We start from the raw sequence: 21,534 nt of genomic DNA, 5'->3' as shown, positions 1-21,534 counted from the left end.
AACTCTAATAAAATTGATCAAAATTAGAAGGGATAGGTGGTTTGGACATATACTTCGACATGATGGACTTGTGAAAAGAATAACTGAAGGCAAAATAAAGGGGAAAAGAAGAAGAGGCAGACCAAGGAAAAGCTTTCTTGACCAAGTTAAAGAGAGCACGGGTTTGAGAAGTTACCAGGAGGTTAAGAATAAAGCCAATGACAGAGCGGAATGGAGGAAATTGCTGCTGAGCTACCAGTCCCAAGACTGATGCAGCTGATGATGATGATGATGATATTTCATACAATACATAATAACTTCTTCAATAGAATTCAAGTTCTTCATCTTCATAACTACTGGTTGGTGCATATATTTGTATTATTTTAATGGTTTTCTGTTTTGATGTTTGAACTATGATATATACTCTCCAGTTTGATATCCCTGTTTATTTAGTAACCTAATGTGCTATACTTTTGTTTACAAAGAAACCTACTCCTTTTTGCTTGACATCATCTGGTCCTTTCTGTAAAGCACATTTCCTGATTTTAGTGTTGTGCATTCTGATTTTCTTTTCACTTCACTTAGTCCACTTATAGATCTCCATTTCATTTTGTTTATTTCATATTCTAATTCCTCTGCCTTTTCATTGTCAGCTAATGTTCTTATGTTGTATGTAGCAATCATGAAATTGGTTTTTCTTGCACTTGCTTTTATTATTTTACTTCGGAGTACTATGTCCAGTTTGATACCTCCGTTTCACTATCAAACTAAGTTCTCCAGAGATTGTGAGGCCCAGTGATGCTGGATCTGAATACTGTGTGCTCATTCTTGTATGTAGCATATTCATAGTTTTAAATTAGGCAGGGGGGAATCATATTTTCTCTCACGATAACGAATTGGCTTTGGAGAGCATTGCCAGTAGCCTGTCGAAATAGAGGTGCGAAACAGCATAGTTGATATTAGCTCTCTTGCCGTCCAAAAGGATAGGTAGCCTGCCTTTGTTCCTATCCATACCACACTGTTCTGCCTCAGAATAAGTCCAAGTGACCAAGTAAGCTCTATCTCCTCAATCCCAAAGGATAGCAGACACTGTTAGGAAGCTGCTCCAGAGTACTATCGTGCTCATTTGGAATTCCTCTTATTATGGTTTCTCAGTATTGACCTGTCCAGTTTGGGAGACCCTGCTGATAGAATACACTACCAATACATCCTGAAAACACACAAGCCCTTCACCATGTCAAGGTGAGAATTCCAGCAAAAATTGTGCCTATAGAGCTGAAATATTTTACTTGTTCTGTAGGTTTCCCATTCAGATTGCAGCTGATGTTTTCAGTGTTCTGCCTATTTCTATAGCTTTGTCTTTTTATTCCTGATTGTCATACCAAATTCGTTACAGCAGTTATTCAATTTAGTTAAGGAATCCTGCAGACTTGTGCTGGCTTTAAGAGTGTAGCATCATCAGCATAAGGTAAATTGCTGAGGTAAATTCTCCAATTTTGACATCAGGTTTAATGCCACTTTTCTCAATAATGTGATCCATATAGAGACAGGCTTGAAAAATTTGCCTGACTGACGAGTACTGACTCACCAGTCAGGCAAATAACTCACTAGTCAGGTGTTAGCCTTGGTGGAGTACCACAATTGCTTCATATTCTTAAGTAACATCTCCATGGAGTCCAAGAATTTGTGAGAGAGGACACTTTACAGCACACAACCCACTATTATCTGTAGCACTAAATCTGTTATCCATCCATCTACCACCAAACAGTATTTTTATCTGTTTATTGCATGCATGTTTTCTGGCTGATTTGTCTGTATACACACAGTGATCAAAATTAAAGTATCTCTGTTTAAGGCCTTATGGACCACCATCCAGTGATCCAAATACTGTGAAACTTTGTAGCAATACATTGTGCATAATGTCAAAGTGATATTGTTGAAGTAATGCAGAAGTCATATAACAAACTTAACAAACATGTTAAAACAAACCTAAGGTAAAAAACTTTCTACCTCTTTCTATATGAGATATATATCACTTCTGCATTACTTCTACCTTGTATCTCTCCTGGGCCACTGATGAGACCTCAATAAAGTTCTAAACCGGTCTGGGTAGTGACCCTTCCTTTATGCATGCCATCATACTTGTCCTAAAGGGGAGTGCTTTGCATTATGGGATACATACTGCAAAGTGATATGAAGTCATTAGCCTATATATAAAAATAGCTCAGACATGAATATATTTCACATGCACAACTGTTGCGCTCTTGGGAAAAGGATTAAAAACAAGTATAAAATTTCCTGGTATCTTTAACATATAACAAACACAAGGTACACACACACACAGGGTGATCAAAAATAAAGTATTCCTATTTAAAGTCTTGTAGAGCACCACCCAGTGATCCAAATGCTGTGAAACTTTGCAGGAATACATTGTGAGTCATGTGGAATTGATATCTGAGAAAAATACTAAGGCAAGTGATATGAAGTCATTAGCCTATATATACAAGTAGCTCAGGCATGAACATATTTCACGTGCAAAACAGTGTTTTGCTTAATTGGGAAAAGGATTAAAACCGAGTATAAAATTTCTTGATATCTTTAACTGTGACCGGAAAATTTGCCTAAACATTTTCGGCGTAGGAAAGTTCAGCGCAACATTTTTGCCGTAAACATTTACGGCATAAGACATTTTCGCTCTAAGATATTTTGCATTAATTTTTGTAAATAATCAATGGATGATAAAGGTATTATAAATTCATTAAAAAGGCCAATTTTTATTAAGGTGAATGTCAGTGATACATAACATAATGAAATCATTTAAAAATTCTGCAAATTAAAAGATGCTGTGTAAATAATTAACTTTTTGCTGTGGATCGTCAATTCAAAAAATCCATCAATAACATCACTCATTGGAAAAAATGCTAATGCTGTGAAGCATTTAATTTTCGTGTTGAATTCAGCATCTGTTTGATAGCGTAACTTCAAACCAATGGCAAGAATTTTGCGATATAGATTTTGTACCATATGAAATAAACAACCTGGTATAGTTGTTGATGTAAATATGTTAGAAAAAAGCGTTAATAGTTGCTTTCTCGAAGTCAACCATTAATGTTTCGGGATCTAATGATGAACATAAGCCCTTTAAGGCACTGAATAATCTGCTGTAAGTTAATTCTGATTTGCCAGGAAGCAAAGCAAAAAGCTGCCATGGAATCCTTAGGGGTCTCATGCCAGTCCCAAATCTGGATAAAGGAGGAGGGTCAGTCAGATGAGTGTCGATGCTCTGACTGTAAAGAAAAAACACGATTGTTATCTGATGCATATACAATCAACAGATACAACATGCCAGCTTGTACATTGCCAGGATCAACAAGGTCCACGATACTAATCAAGCGATTCCATATCACACTCATTACCTAGTGGTGATATCTGCTTCAATTCTTCAGTCAGCTTTTCTCTATCTAAATCTAGCTTTTTTCATATAACTCACTGCAGTGTCTTGTCCATCGCTGGACAATTTTATCTTCATTCATCAATACTTTGCCTTTTTCATCTTTAACTGTATTCTGTTTTGGTTGCCACCTTCTATTAATGGTTCTAATCATTTTGTACACCTCCCTAGTTTTATGCTCTTTTTAGTACTGTTATATATTATTGTATTAGACTTCTAACCATTTCATCTTATCTGGCTGACTGCTTTTTTCACCTCATTACACTTTCTTCTATATTGCTCCTCTATTTATTCTGATGTATTTCTTTTTATTTTCAACATTCTTTACTCCTGTACTAACTTCAGTGTTTCTTGTCTAATTCATTTCTTTTTAATCTTCTCTTGTTCTGGTACTGTTTCTTCAACTGCATATTCTATCGCCTTCATTACTCCTTTTACTCTTAGGTTCAAATTTTTTTCTTTGTTCACACTTTTAAGTTTCTCCTCTATCACTGTTCTGTTTCCTTCTTCCTATTTCTGCTTTACTTGTTCTTGCTCTCTTCATTTCTGATGATCGGGTTTATATTTTATTTTTTAATTTCAACTTGATGTTTGCAATCACTAAACTATGATCCGAGTCTATATCTGCTCCTTGAAAAGTTCAACACTGCTGTACTGATGTTATCCATCTTCTTTTAATCATAATCATATCAATCATGTTCTTGGTTTTCCTACCATTTGATCACCACGTCCATTTTTCACACTCCTTTTGCTGGAACGATATGATGATGTGTAACACAGATCATCATATCGTGATCCACAGCAAATTCTAACATTTTTTCACCTCGTTCATTTCTTTCTCTGAAATCACATTTTCCCACGACTCTTTCCCAACCATCATTATATATTTTGACTTTGGCATTCCAATCTCCTTCAATAATTAGTACATCTTGTTTTGGTATTGTTTCTATTGTCTCTGTCAGATGTGAGTGCATATATCTGGACTATTGATATATTAAATGGTTTTGCTTGAAATCTTGCTGCTAAGATTCATTCATTGACTAGTTTGTAGCCTGAGAGTGCCTTTCTAGCTTTTTTATTAAGAAGGAAGCCAACTCCTACTTCATGCTTAGTGTCATGCCATGACCATATGACTTCACATCTATTTATCTTTCTTGCTGATGTTCATCGCAACTCTGCCAGTCCTAGTATATCACACCGATATTTCTTCATTTCTTCACGAAGTAATTCTAATTTTCCTGCCATGCAAAGTGTCCGTACATTCGATGTTCCTACTGATAATGGTTCTGTTTCCTTTCGGTATTCCACTTTTCGATACCAATCGAGTGATCCAACCCCTGATCACTCGATTGGTATCACAGACCATCCAGGCGATGTCCGAGGTGGCATGTTGTAGCTGTTGATCATATATGCATCAGATAAAAATTGTGTTTTTTCTTTACAGTCAGAGCATCGACACTCATCTGACCCACCCTCCTCCTTTATCCAGGCTTGGGACTGGCATGAGACCTCTAAGGATTCCATGGCAGCTTTTTGCTTTGCTTCCTGGCAAATCAGAATTAACCTACAGCAGATTATTCAGTGCCTTAAAGGGCTTATGTTCATCATTAGATCCTGAAACATTAGGGGTCTCATGCCAGTCCCAAGCCTGGATAAAGGAGGAGGGTGGGTCAGATGAGTGTCGATGCTCTGACTGTAAAGAAAAAACACAATTTTTTGTGTTTTTTCTTTACAGTTGACTTCAAGAAAGCAACTATCAACGCTTTTTCTAACATATTTACATCAACAACTATAACAGGTTGTTTATTTCATATGGTACAAAATCTATATCGCAAAATTCTTGCCATTGGTTTGAAGTTACGCTATCAAACAGATGCTGAATTCAACACAAAAATTAAATGCTTCACAGCATTAGCATTTTTTCCAATGATCGATGTTACTGATGGATTTGTTAAATTGACGATCCGCAGCAAAAAGTTAATTATTTACGCAGCATCTCTTTTAATTTGCACAATTTTTAAATGATTTCATTATGTTATGTATCACTGACATGCACCTTAATAAAAATTGGCCTTTTTAACGAATTTATAATACCTTTATCATCCATTGATTATTTACAAAAATTAATGCAAAATATCTTATGTCTTATGGCATAAATGTTGTGGCGAATTTTCCTACGGCAAAAATGTTTGCAGTGAATTTTCCTAGAACTATCTTTAACATATATATCTTGATGATTTGCATTTAAGACTATAAAGGAATTATATCATTTAGGAAAATAAAAAAAAGAAAACTGTAATAATTCTTAACTTTTCAAGTTTCTGCTGTTTATGATTCAAATTTACTTGTGCCATGAGGTTTTTCAGTTTACACGAAAACATGAGGAAATAAGGAAATATTATTTACTTCTTTCCTTGTGTTGTCATATGAATTAACCGCTGTTGCTGTGCATCCATTTATTCCACTGGGTTGCAATTGGCTGACTACTTTTCTATGCCCCCTCCTCCTCTCAGAGTGCTTTCTGAAGATAAAGTGATGTGTGCATATCCTGTCCTATCATCTTATTGATTGTATTCTGTTATGACAAAATCAGTAGTAATTGACAAAAACACATAATGATTGGCATGCCCCAATAGTTGTTGTAAGGTAAAAATGCAAAAAACTATTTAACATCAAAACATGCCATAGAATCGACATTGCATAAATAAGACTGATGATTAAAAACTGAAATTTCTTTTCTGATTTCTTTACTCAGTTAAAAATTTTCACTTGTCATGGATGAGCAGATGAGTGTGTTTTTCGAGTCCTGAATATAAACGATGAATAATAATACAGCTAGTTTACATATACAAACCATCTTCCAATTCTGACTACAGACTTAGAACTCATATATATAGACTATATTGCTCAATATAATTGCCTGTTTATTCTGTGTAATTGTTAACTGAGATATTTGTCATTTAGTTGATTCTAATTGTAAATTAATGTAAATTTGTAAGTTGTAATTTTTATATTATTTGATAAATTATAATTGATTGTATTAATTAATATATATTATAAGAAAATGACATATGTACAGTTCATATGTTTTCTATTTAGATATGATGGTCATGACACAAAGTGTTTCAGAAGTTCCTGAACAAGATAGAATACGCTATATTGAAAAAATTTCATCAAGAATGGGAATGGCAAATATGTCATTTAGTCCTAGAATTGATCCATCTGTTGTTATTGAATATTTTCAAAAAGAGGTAGGAAAAGTAATTCTCATATAATCCTAAAGTACGGTTGTTACAAGGTTCTTATTTTTTAAAATTAAGAACTGTAGATTACATTTGTATCTGCAGGCATGATATTTAAAATATGAACGAAAACTGCAATACAGAATGTATTTTTTTTATCACTAAAAAACACACATACTAACCACAGTGATAAGCTTTAATACATAAATATTTCATCCCAAGTATCTTGGGACATCCTCAGTACAGTAATTCAAACAATACTAGGAATAACATATAGTTAGGGCACATGATTACAATGGAATCTCAATATGCGAGCAGTAACGTGTTATAGAAGTAAATTAAAATATAACTGAACAAAATAATAATAATAATAATAATATATATAAAGTGACTATTTTACACAATTTTGTATGACAATTTCCCATACTTTAAGAATAGTAAGAACGTTGTGGCAATTTAAATTTGGTCTATGTAGTAAGGCTTCAAATTTAAAGACCAAATTTAAACAGCAATGACATTCTTACTATTCCTAAAGTATGGGAAATTGTCATATAAAATTGTGTAAAATAGTCTCTTTATATAGCCAGCAAAGGTTGGTTGATTGGTAGAGCCTCTGCTACTAATGGCTCACAAAAAAAGTTAAGCAAGTTTGAGTGCGGTTAATAGTAGGAAGGGGATCAATCGTTCGATGCTGTTGGCACACTCTCCCTCGATGAGTTTGGACTCCCTGAAGGTGTCTAATAATAATAATAATAATATATTATTATTATTATTTTTATTTTATTTATTTTTTTTTTTTTGTTCAGTTATATTTACTTCTATAACATGTTACTGCATGCATATTGAGATTCCATTGTAATCATGTACCCTAACTGTATATTATTCCTAGTATTGTTTGAATTATTGTACTGAGGATGTCCTAAGATACTTGGGACAAAATATTTACATATTAAAAATTATCACCGTGGTTAGTACGTGTGTGTTTTTTAGTGATGAATTCACCACTAGTCTCATTGTATAAAAATGTATTTTTTTGTTTATCATTTTTGAAGCCAGTTGTATATATAATAGTCATCAATTTCTGTTGTATGCTGTCATACTCTTGACATAGTATGACAGTATACTATATGTCAAGAGTATGTACTACATGCAGTATACAGAAACAATTTGCTTCCAAACTAGTCTGCTATTGTCAGGTCTACAATTTTATGTACTCTTACATTTTGATCCTCTAAAGCATTTTTAACTACATTAAACTCATCTATATCCTAGTTCTTCCTCTTGTTTTTTTTTCCCCCTGCTGTTAATACTTCAAGAACTTGTTTTGGTAATCTCCCATTCTGTTTAAATGTCCATATCATCATAGATGAATTTTGTTTATACATTATTGAATGTTGGTATTGTCAAGTTTTTTCTATCACCAGTTTTATAATATGGTTCTGCTATTGATGCTATCTGTTCACTCCTGTAACTGCTGTTAGAACTCTTATAATCTGTATTATCCAATTATTTCTAACTCAATTCTGAAATCTACAAATTAAAATTGGGTGGAACTTTGTCTTTGAATATTGCAGCCTTGGTCTTTTTTGTATGAATTTATTTAAATGCTTTCTTGCTGTATGCTAACTTTACTTATTTGTTGTCTTTTTCCATATTTAATTTACTATCTTCACTAAACCTGTGCCTAAATAGCTGAAATGTGCACAGGTCACTGATGAAATGCAATCGCTTTCTTTTCTCTGCCTATTTTTCATAGTTTGTCTTATTTCTGATTTTTATATAAAATTTATAATAGCAATCATTTAATTTGATGCAAATCTTCAAGAGATAAATGTACTTCAAGGCCAATATGAGGCAACCACCCTTGCTTATTTATCTACATTGAAATGGCTAGGGGGAAAAAAGTTCTATCTTTGGTAGGTGCACTAACCTTTAGTGCACCTACTGTGTTAATTTATGATTGGATTCATGCAGTGATATTTGCATAAAAACTGTTGAAAATTTGCATAGAATTATTTAAAAATCTGGCAATTTGGGATTTAGCCAACCAAATTGTATTCTTATTGGTTAAACCAACATAAAAATGATGGTACTACATGACAAAATTTCATGCCAGCTGGGGCGTCGCCTGGTTAAACAATGCCCCCATTATTTTTGCCAGAGAACCAGGGCGAACAGCGAAAAGTCAACTACTGGAACAAATCTGAACATCACTAGAGTGAAAGATTGGTACTACCAACATAAGAAGCCTGAATGGCAAAGAAATGGAGCCAGCTGATGAATTAGATAAGTACCAGATCGACATAATAGGGGTGACTGAAACAAAAAAGACAAAAACTGGTGAGATCTTTCTGAGCAATAAATACAAAATGTTATATTCAGGCAATGACAATCAAGGAAAAGAAGGAGTAGCCATAGTATTCAACACAAAATACGAGGCTAATCTTCTTGAATGGCAGTCAGTCTCAAGTAGAGTAATGTGGACAAATATGAGAATGAGGAACTGGACAATGAGACTTATTTGTGCCTATGGCCCCACAGAAGGTTCTACTAAGGTAGAAGTGGAGAAATTTTTTGAGGCTTTAGAAAAGCAACTGACACATTGAAAAAGAAAAAGTTGGTCCTTGTTGGGGGATTTAAATAACAGAGTAGGAAATGATTGTGAGACATACAAAAATATTTTGGGAAAATTTGGAGAAAAGAGCAAAGCTAATAATAATGGCAAATATCTGTTGGATTTCTGCTCAGGATATGGACTGGTTATTACTAACACCATGTTCCAACATAAAAATGGCACAAATTCACATGGAGAGAAGAGGCAAGGAATAAGAAAAGTCTCGTTGACTATGTTATTGTTGATAGTGATGTTTTCTCCCTGGTGTAGGACACCAGAGTGTATAGAGGATTTAAAATTGGAAGTGATCACTATTTAGTTCTTGAGCAGGATAAAATTGAATTTCATATTGAAAAGAATAACATGTAAGAAAGTTTTAAAGCGAATGAAAGTTGAGCAGCTCTCATATGTGAACTGTGGACTAAAATACACAAAGATTATTGAAGAAAAAATGAAAGAATTTGAGAACAAGAATTAAACTTTGGAGATTCAGTGGCAATCCTTGAAGAAAACCCTGATTGATTCAGCCAGAGAGGCATGTGGTGAAGTTGTCTGCAAGGAAAGAAAAATCAGAACTCCAAGGTGGACACAGGAAGTTAAAGAGGCGGTGAAGGAAAAGAAGAAAGCATATCAAATGTTCCTGGCAAATAAACCAGCTTGTGCTCTTAGAGAATACAGAGATAAATGTATGAAAGCTAAACACTGTGTAAAACTAGCTAAACAAAAGTCATGGGAGGACTTTGGCAAGAATATAGAAAATAAATATCAAGAAGGTGGTAAGATATTCTGGAGGTTGTTGAAGAAGCTTAGGAATGGAGGACAGAGTGCTGTAAAAGGAGTTAGAGATGATAAAGGTTTCATGAAAACAGAAGAAAAAGATATCCTTGAAGTATGGAGTAATTACTTTGAAAAACTGCTAAATGAAACAAACAGTGACGACAGCACAGTGGTAAAAAACACTGACCAGGCATGCAGTCAGGAATACATATCCATACTTGAAGTAGAAAAAGCCATCAAAGGCTTGAAATGTGGAAAGGCAGCAGGAGTAGATGATATTCGACCAGAAATGCTGAAGTATGGTGGTATAAGAGTCTTACTGTGGCTGCACTGCATAGTTCAGAAAGCCTGGACAGAGGGACGAATTCCCGATTATTGGAGTAGAGCTCTCATAATACCCGTATATAAAAACAGAAATAAAACTGAATGTGAGAATTACAGAGGTATTTCCCTACTGAGTGTTCCTGGCAAGATCTATGCAAGTATACTTGAGAAACAGTTGGGAATTGTTGAAGAAAAGCTTGGTGAGGAACAAGCTGGATTCAGGCCAAATACAGGCAGTCAGGATCAGATCTTCACTTTATGACAAATAGTTGATAAACCTTGGGAATATAACAAAGATCTGTATTTAAGTTTTGTTGATTTGCAAAGAGATGCCAAGAGAGAAGCTATTCAATACATATGGTGTCAATGGGACATTATATCAAGCAATACTTAGTTTTTATTTGAGTTGTTTAAGTCAGCAGTTAGAATTGAAGGAAGTACAGAAAGGTAGTTTAATTGTTAAATTTGGTGTCAGACAAGGATGTACATTATCCCCTCTGTTATTAATTATCTATATGGATCACATTATGAAGGAAAGTGGTATATATCAAAATTGGAGATGTTAATGTCAGCTCTTTGCTTTATGCGGATGATGTTATACTTCTAAATAAATCCGCTAGAAGTCTGCAAGATTCTCTGACTAAATTGAATAGCTGTTGTAATAGATATAGTATGAAGGTCAGCAATAAAAAGACAAAGACAATGAAAATAGGCAGAATCATTGAAAATGTCAACTGTGTTGTGAATTTAGAATCTGTGGAACAAGTAAAACATTTCAGCTACTTAGGCACGATTTTTACTGACGATGGTAAATTAAATATAGAAATAGACCACAGAATCAGCAAAGCTGGTATGGTGGGAAGTCAATTGAATAAATTCATATGGAATAAGAGAAAAATTAGTCGGAACACTAAATTAGCTGTATATAAGACAGTGTTCAAACCAGTTTTAACTTATGGATCTGAGAGCTGGGTCAGAAGTAAAAAACTTGACCAAAAACTAGAGACTGCAGATATGAGAGTCCTGAGAAAGATTATAGGGGTGAACAGATGGCATCAATGGCAATATCATATTAAAAACAAGGATATTAGGAAAGAACTTGACATTGTCAGTATCTAGGAATTCATTAGCAGAGCTAATCTCAGGTGGTATGGTCACTTAAACAGAATGGGCGAGGAAAGATTAGCAAAACAAGTGTTCTCTGCCAGGTTGGCAGGAAAATGACCCATAGGAAGACCAAGATATAGGTGGATTGATACAGTACAAAGTGCCTTAGATGATAGAAATATAAGATCTGATAATGTTGGAATTTTGACAAGTAACAGACTGATTTGGAGGAAAATTGTAGATGGGAAGTTAGTAATGATGTAATTTTTTTCATGTAGTACTATCATATCCTGTACATCTCTTGAGTACTATCATCATCAAATTCCTGTACATGGGCAGGAATTTGACGATGATGATTATTATTATTTAAAAATCATCTGCATGAAGAAGATAAAGTTTTAAAATCTCCTATTTGAATATCAGCCATTTTGCATAATAAAGTCATCATCATCATCAAATTCATAATATGTACCATTGGGGGGGGGGAGATATAGGATATTATGAAAGTACTACATGAAAGAGGTTTATACCATTACTAACTTCCAATCAACAATTTTCCTTCAAATTAATCTGTTCTCTGTCAAGACGCCAACATTTTATATTTCTCTCTTTGTACTTTTAACTGTATTAGTCCACCTACATCTCTATCTTTCTTTGGGGCTTTTCCTGCCAACCTGGAAAAGAACACTTGTTTTGATAATCTTTCCTCTCGTATTCTATTTAAGTGTTATCTATCTCAGATTAGTTCTGCTAACATATTCCTGAATGCTAACAATGTCAAGTCAGTCCTTTTCTAATATCCTCATTTTTAATATGATTCAGCCATTCAGGCCATCTGTTCATCCCACTAGTCTTTCTCAGAACTTGCATATCTATTGTCTCCAGTCTTGGATTGTTGTATTTCTAACCCAGCTCTCATATCCATAAGTTAAAACTGGTTTTGAACACTGTCTTGTATACAGCTAATTTAATATTTTGTCTAATTTCTCTCTTATTCCATATAAATTTATTCATTTGACTTCCTACAATACCAACTTTACTAATTCTTTTATCTATTTCCAGATTTAATTTTCATCTTCACTAAAATTTGTGCTTAAGTAGCTGAAATGTTTTACTTGTTCTATAGGTTCTTCATTCAGAATACATCTGTTTTCAATGTTTCTGCCTATTTACATTGTCTTTGTCTTTTTATTTCTGATTTTCATACCAAATTTGTTATAACAGTCATTCAGTTAGTCAGGGAATCTTGCAGACTTATACTGGATTTATTCAGAAGTATAACATCTGCATATAAAGTAAAGAGCTAAGATTAACATTGCCAGTTTTTATATTAGAATGAATACAAATTTCCTTCATAATGCAATTCATATAGATAATAAATGACAGTGGAGATAATTTGCACCCTTGTCACACACCTAATTTAACATCAAACTATCTTCCTGTGCCTCCTTCAATTCTAACTGCTGATGTACAGCTTAAATAGAGATTATGTATTGCTTGTTGTAATGTCCCATTTACACATATGACTGTAGCATCGTGAAGAGCTTTCTTCTTGGAACCTTGTCATATGCATTTTCCCAATCTACAAAACTTATATACAAATCCTTGTTATATTCCCAAGATTTTTCAACTATTAGTCTTAAAGTGAAAGTCTGATCCTGACAACTTCTTGTTCTTCAAGAAGCTTCCGTTCAACAATTTTTCTTAGCCATTTCTCAAGAATACTTGCATAAAACGTATGCAAGTATTCTATGTAAAATCTATGTAATTTTCACATTTTTTTTCCATTTTTATAGACAGGTACTATGACAGCATTACACAGTCATCTGAAATTCAATCCTCTGACTAGGCCTTCTGAATTATTCAGTGCAGTCACTATAAAACTTTTATATCTCCATATTTGAGCATTTCTGGTCAAATTTCTGTTACTCCAGCTTCCTTTCCACATTTCAGCTTTTTTGATCACTTTTTCTACTTCAAGTATTGATATGTGTTCCTGATTGAATTCTTATTGCATGTCTTCTGCCACCATGCTGACACTGATTGTTTTATTTAGCAGTCTTTATAAGTAATTACTCTAGATATTCCCAAATTTGAGAAGAAGATGAGTAAACCCTAGATGAATGACAGGATACTGAAAATGATGGAGGAAAGAAAGAAACACAAAAATCATCTTGAATACAACTTAAACAAGGAGATCACGAAAAAAATGTAGGATTGCAAAAGAACTATGACTCAACAACAAATGCAAGGAAATTGAATTTTCTACAAAAAGCACAAAATCAGGGAACTTAATGAAAAAGTTAGGGAGCCAACTAGCAGATCTTGGAAAAGGGTAGGCTCTCATTGCATTGAAGATGCCAGAAGATGGAAATATCCAAATGGAGAAAGACAAGATAAGGGATAGATGAGTAGAGTATTCCAAGGAACTCTACAATCATTATAGAATAGATAAGCTGTTGCAAGAAAATTTGGAGAGGCCTACTATTCTTACCAGGAAAGTAACAAATGCCATTAGGAAATTAAAACCTGGAAAAGCTCTGGGAATGGATGAAATCATGGCAGAATATCTAAAGACTTTAAATGATAAAGCTTTTAAGCACATGACATTCCTACCAATACCTAAAAAAATCTAAGACAATCAAATGTGAAGAGTACAGAACAATCAGTCAGATAGCAAAAGTTGTGTTATATATCATCCTAGAAAGAAATAAACATAAAATCAAATTGGAAATTAATGAAACACAATCTGGTCTTTTAGGAAAATAAAGGAACTAGAGGACTCTTCGACATTAGAACTATTATAGAAAGATATCTGGAGAAGCAGAAAGAAGTCTACTTATGTTTTATTGACTATACAAAGGCCTTTGACAATATACAACATGAACAACTAGGAGAATGCATCAAAAATTAGGAGTAGATGGTAAAGATATCAGATTACTGATAAATCTATATTGGGAGCAAACTGCCTCAATAACATTATCAGGAGAAACCTCGGAGGAATTCCCAGTAAAGAAGGGTGTCAGACAAGGCTGTGTTGTTTCTAATATATTGTTTAACCTCTATACTGAAAATATCTTCCAGCAATTAGAAGAATTTAAAGGAGTCAGCATAAGAGGAAGAAATATAAACAACTTAAGATATGCAGATGATACAGTACTGCCAGCTGAAAATAAAAAAGAACTTCAAAACTTATGAAAAATATGGACTTAATTTCAACTTCAAAAAAACCAAAACCATGCTGGTAATGAGAGAAAAAGGGATAATACCCGACATAAATATTAAGATCAGAGGAAATAACTTAGAAAATAGACAGTTATATATATTTGGGTCAACTAATTACAAAGAATGGAAAGTGTGATAAGGAAATATTAAGGAGGATAGAAATTGCTAGATCAACCTTCATTAGCATGAAAAACATTCTGACCTTAAGGGAAATTCACACAAAAACAAGAATTAGGCTGTCCAAATGCTACATATGGTTCAACACTGCTATATGGAGCAGAAACCTAGATATCAAAATATCATCATCATCATCATCAAATTCCTGCCATGTACCCTCAAGGGGTGTACAGGATATGACAGTACTACATGAAAAAATTACATCATTACTAACTTCCTATCTACAATTTTCCTCCAAATCAGTCTGTTACTTGTCAAGACTCCAACATTATCAGATCTTATATTTCTATCATCTAAGGCACTTTGTACCGTATCAATCCACCTATATCTCGGTCTTCCTCTGGGTCGTTTTCCTGCCAACCTTGCAGAGAACACTTGTTTTGCTAATCTTTCCTCGCCCATTCTGTTTAAGTGACCATACCACCTGAGATTAGCTCTGCTAACGCATTCCTGGATGCTGACAATGTCAAGTTCTTTCCTAATATCCTCATTTTTAATATGATATTGCCATTGATGCCATCTGTTCACGCCTCTAATCTTTCTCAGAACTCTCATATCCGGTCTCTAGTCTTTGGTCAAGTGTTTTACTTCTGACCCAGCTTTCAGATCCATAAGTTAAAACTGGTTTGAACACTGTCTTGTATACAGCTAATTTAGTGTTCCGACTAATTTCTTTCTTATTCCATATGAATTTATTCAATTGACTTCCCACCATACCAGCTTTGCTGATTCTATTGTCTATTTCTATATTTAATTTACCATCTTCAGTAAAAATCGTGCCTAAGTAGCTGAAATGTTTTACTTGTTCCACAGGTTCTCCATTCACAACACAGTTGACATTTTCAATGATTTTGCCTATTTTCATTGTCTTTTTATTGCTGACCTTCATACCATATCTATTACAACAGCTATTCAATTTAGTCAGAGAATCTTGCAGACTTGTATCGGATTTATTTAGAAGTATAACATCATCCGCATAAAGCAAAGAGCTGACATTAACATCTCCAATTTTGATATCAGGTTTAATACTACATTCCTTCATAATGTGATCCATATAGATAATGAATAACAGAGGGGATAATGTACATCCTTGTCTCACACCAGATTTAACATTAAACCATCTTCCAGTACTTCCTTCAATTCTAACTGCTGATTTACAACTCAAATAAAGACTAAGTATTGCTTGATATAATGCCCCATTGACACCATATAACTGCAGCGTATTGAATAGCTTCTCTCTTGGCACCTTGTCATATGCCTTTTCCAAATCGACAAAACTTAAATACAGATCTTTGTTATATTCCCATGCTTTCTCGACTATTTGTCGTAAAGTGAAGATCAGATCCTGACAGCCTCTATTTGGCCTGAATCCAGCTTGTTCTTCACCAAGCTTTTCTTCCACAATTCTTCTCAACCGTTTCTCAAGTATACTTGCATAGATCTTGCCAAGAACACTCAGTAGGGAAATACCTCTGTAATTCTCACATGCAGTTTTATTTCCCTTTTTATATATGGGTACTATGAGAGCTCTACTCCAATCATCGGGAATTCGTCCCTCTGTCCAGGCTTTCTGAACTATGCAGTGCAGCCACTGTAAGACTTTTATACCACCATACTTCAGCATTTCTGGTCGAATATCATCTACTCCTGCTGCCTTTCCACATTTCAAGCCTTTGATGGCTTTTTCTACTTCAAGTATGGATATGTATTCCTCACTGCATGCCTGGTGAGTGTTTTTTTATCACTGTGCTGTCATCACTGCTTGTTTCATTTAGCAGTTTTTCAAAGTAATTACTCCATACTTCAAGGATATCTTTTTCTCCTGTTTTCATGTCACCTTTATCATCTCTAACTCCTTTTACAGCACTCTTTCCTCCATTCCTAAGCTTCTTCAACAACCTCCAGAATATTTTGCCACCTTCTTGATATTTATTTTCTATATTCTTGCCAAACTCCTCCCATGACTTTTGTTTAGCTAGTTTTACACACTGTTTAGCTTTCTTACATTTGTCTCTGTATTCTGTAAGAGTAAAAGCTGACTTATTTGCCAGGAACTTTTGATATGACAAACTCACCACATGCCTCTCTGGCAGAATCAATCAATGTTTTCTTCAGAGTTTGCCACTGAATCTCCAAGGTTTGATTCCTGTTCTCAAACTCTTTCATTTTCTTTTCAATAATCTTTCTCTATTTTAGTCTACAGTTCACATCTGAGAGCTGCTCAACTTTTATTTGCTTTAAAACTTTCTTTCATGTTATTCTTTTCAATATGAAATTCAATTTTATCCTGCTCAAGACTAAATAGTGATCACTTCCAATTTCAAATCCTCTGTACACTCTGGTGTCCTGCACCAGGGAGAAAACATCACTATCAACAATAACATAGTCAATGAGACTTTTCTTATTCCTAGCCTCTTCTCTCCATGTAAATTTGTGCACATTTTTATGTTGGAACATGGTGTTAGTAATAACCAGTCCATGTCCTGAGCAGAAATCCAACAAATATTTGCCATTATTATTAGCTTTGCTCTTTTCTCAAAATTTTCCCAAAATATTTTTGTATGTCTCACAATCATTTCCTACTCTGCTATTTAGATCTCCAACAAGGACCAACTTTTCCTTTTTCATTGTTTCAGCTGCTTTTTCTAAAACCTGAAAAAATTCCTCCACTTCTACCTTAGTAGAACCTTCTTTGGGACCATAGGCACAAATTAGTCTCATTGTTCAATTCCCCATTCTTATATTTGGCCACATCACTCTACTTGAGACTGCCTGCCATTCAAGATTAGCCTCGTATTTAGTGTTGAATACAATGGCTACTTCTTCTTTTCCTTGATTGTCGTTGCCTGAATATATCATTTTGTATTTATTGCTCAGAAAGATCTCACCAGTTTTGGTCTTTTTTGTTTCAGTCACTCCTAATATCCCATCAGTTCCTATTGCAGAATTCTTATTCAGTTTGTACAATAGCTCTAGTACTTCTTCCTCATCCACATGCGTTTCCTCATACAGTGAAGTGGTAAGTTCAATGTTGCATATATCAGGTTGATAGATTTTAGCAAAATGACTGCTTGTTAGTTGAACAATCACTTCTGCATCAGTCACCCATATACCATCTGCATGCAGTAGAGTTACTTTCAAATTCTTCCTTTTACTTGCAACATAGAATTCTTTTGGGTTGTCTTTAACTTGCAGAGCCAGTTTCTTTTTCATACTCGGACTTACCTTTCCATTCAACACTTGCGGCCTGCTACTTATAATTATCATAACTGACATCATCCTTACGCACACAATATTATTTCCATATCATCTTTTTCTTACGAATCTCTTGCTTAATTAGATTACACATACATTTCACTCCTACTCTATTTATTCTTTGAACTCTTGGGACACATTGTGATATTACACCATTTAAGTATTTTTTAAACACGTCCATACACTATCAATATTGTTCCCATCCAATAACTGATACCATGGTACAGAACCCAGCATACCCCCTCAGATGGTCATAATTTCCTGCTTTGTAGTCCAGCATGTAACCTTTTCTTAATGGAACATTCACAAACTTGGTCACTTCCCAAGTGAGTACTGCATGATCACTGTCACCAACTGGATGCATAATGGTTACATCTTTAACTTCCTCTGACACTATAATCAGATCTAACACTCTTTGACCGCAAGTTTCTTCTGTCACATGTTGCATTAGGAATTTGTCTCGCAACAGCTCAATAAATTTAGTTTCATTCTTCTCATACAATTTCATAGCTACCCAACCAATGTTCAGATAATTAAAGTCCCCTGTTATGATTACTCTTTTTGCATCCATCGTATTTATTTGATGATGCATTTCTTCATCACTAGCACCCGATCCGCCAGGTCTGTAACAACACCCCACTATGTATTTAATCGTATTAGACTCTATCTCACACTAGATGGCTTTCAAACCTACTGTAGCATGAAAAACTGTTACTTGTATTGCAGTCATAGGCCTCAACTCTAACTGGATTAAAGTCATGATATCAATCCCAGCATGCCCCCTTCTTTCCTATCCTATCTATCTTTTCTAAAAATACTACACCCTTTGCACTCAATGCCAGTTAGTATGTCTGCTTGTGATAGCCAAGTCTTATCAATACCAAGGCAACAAATTCTACTCCTCTGTTTCTGATACTCCTAGCATTCATGTACAGACATAATAAATTACCTGCATGCTCTTTTGTACACTTGTCTGTGGTCTGTATGACATTGCATAATACTTATGATAACTTAACCTATTTGTTATTTTGGTGGTGTTGAGCTACCAAAGTGCACTGTTTTCATATTTTATATGAGAAATTATTACAGTAATTCTTACATTTTCTGGTTCACACTACAAGCCAATTATTTTTGCCAACTGATTACTTGATGACAGGTTAATAACTGCTAGCCGTAAGTAATGTAACTAGTTAATTGATATAGATTACCAGTTTGTAGTATTAATTTGAAAATAATACATAAATGTTGGCATGAAGTATATAGTCATTAGTGATGATATTCATGTTCATAATATTCATAGAAGTATTTTTGTGAATAATAAATTTTATTTTTGTTTGTATGTCTTTTTCATATATGCAGTTACTGTGACTATCTAATCATTTGATGACTGGCATATCATGAATATGTCATATTTATTCAGCCTCTTTTTATATTTTTAATTCAGTGTATTGATGTTATATGTTGCATGATTCAGTTTCATAATTCACTTTAAATTATGCTGCAGAGTGCATGAAAAGCATTAAGAAACCAGTGATTAGAAGCATTTCACTGGGTCTAAATAAGTCAAAAGTTATGGAAATCAATTTTGAGATCAAATTGTGATGAATTGCATATAGTTTAGTGTTCACTTTAATAAGTAACTTTTTGATCAGTGTTTGTTTTCTCCAGGGTAGTGTAACTGTTTGGCATTTCTGTGGGATATATGCCATTTTGTTTGCCGATTTTTTTTCTTTCTTTTAGAATTATGTTTATTTCATATTTAATATCTACATTTTGCTCTATTGTTATCCGTTGGGCTGATATACAGCACATGTTATATACTTTTGTGTAATTCATCTCTTATTTTTTAGATATAATATGTATTTTATAATCTCTATATTGAACATCACTTGATTTAATTTTAATAGGTTACTGAATCAACCTGTGAGGAAATTGGACAGAAATATCCAGACAGGCTAGTATTGAGAGGAGATATTGCTTATGGCAAAGAAATTCAGTTTGAAAATGAAGCTCGCATGGCACTACGATTAGCTAATTTCATCTCTGCATTTCTTCAAATAGTTGATCCAAAGGAGCTGTTTGCAGAATTTAGAGTCCCAGATAAACCTTTAACTATAGATCAGCTTATTGGGGAAGTACTTGCTACTGTAATAAGTGATGAAAAGATTCAAGGCTGTGGAGCTTATTTTGACACAAATCAGTTTCCTAACCGAACTCTGTTTGCCCCTTATGCATTTAGAAAACAGAGAAATGCTCGAAACTTCTTTGTGGATGATATCGCAAGGCATAGTAGCAAACATTCATATTTGCATAAAGAATGGTTTAAGAAGTTAAAAGTTCGATGGTCTGCTAATACAGATGACTTAGAGACATATACCACAAAAATTCAAATTCGTTACAATTCTTCTGGTCTTTATCCTATTCGTTATGATCATTACCCATTGCAATATAAGGCTGCAGAGCTGAAACATGGTTACTGGACTTCACCTTATTTTGACTGTGGTGGTCTTCATAATATGTGGCTTCTCACATATGCTGCACCATTCTTTGGCTGGGACAAAATTAAAAGTAGACTAGAATTCAAGTAAGCACTATTTTATTAGTCATATATGAAGTTTTTTGTTTTGCTATGATATTTCTTGAGTTTTAAAATTAATAAAGAGTGATAAATGGAACTATCTGATAAATAAATATTCATCTCATATTTCATGTTCTTTCTTATTAAACTGGAAACATTTTTATATAGAGGAGCTGTGGTTGTATCAATGAACATAGAAGAACTAGATATCAACCAGTGTGATGATGATTACTTTGTTAGTAATGCATTCAAGGATACTCATAAATGTGACCGATTGTCTTCAAGGGTATGACTTTATTTTATAAAATTTTAGTTTATACAAATAATGTTAATTGCATTGCTCAGTTCTTGATTGCAAATACAGTTTTAATGTCTTCAAAAATTTCTGCTGGTTTTGATGACATTTCTTAATATGAATCTTATAATAAGGCAAAAGATAATTACTTTGTTATGGTTAAGTTTTGTTAACATGTTTTTATTCTATGCATGGTCTAACTCTTAATGAAATTACTATTTGATATAATAATTTTGATTTTTGTTTCTAGATATACATAGATTACTCACACAGATTTTTGATCATCATAAAATTCCCAATATGTCCTCAAGGAAAGTTTACATTATTTCTAACTTTCATATGACAGTTTTTAATTAGTCCATCTGTTGGATCTCCAATATTGTTAGGTCCTACATTTTAGGCTTTTAAGGCACTACTAATCCATCAATCTACCTAGATCTTAGTCTTCCCTCAGAGTCTTTTCCTGGCATCAAACACCTATTTTGCTAACCTTTCCTCTCCCTTTCTCAT

The 21,534-nt window shown here is 34.0% G+C and overlaps 1 protein-coding gene across 1 annotated transcript in view; it reads left to right on the top strand.

The window, feature by feature from the left end:
• Positions 1–21,534, top strand: part of LOC150096061 (uncharacterized) — a 101,199-nt gene that overhangs the window by 67,614 nt on the left and 12,051 nt on the right. Inside the window, exons 7-9 of the mRNA XM_090409604.1 lie at positions 6,530–6,681; positions 20,059–20,735; positions 20,898–21,015. Of these exons, the coding sequence (XP_090265730.1) occupies positions 6,530–6,681; positions 20,059–20,735; positions 20,898–21,015 (947 nt within the window). The remainder of the gene's footprint in view (positions 1–6,529; positions 6,682–20,058; positions 20,736–20,897; positions 21,016–21,534) is intronic.

This window comes from Typopeltis vanoorti, chromosome 19 (genome assembly GCF_054136105.1).
Source record: "Typopeltis vanoorti isolate ZY-2024b chromosome 19, IOZ_Tvanoo_1.0, whole genome shotgun sequence".
Lineage (NCBI taxonomy): Eukaryota > Metazoa > Arthropoda > Arachnida > Uropygi > Thelyphonidae > Typopeltis > Typopeltis vanoorti.
The sequence above is the reverse complement of the archived record's forward strand: the minus strand, read 5'-3'. Positions and strand labels throughout refer to the sequence as shown.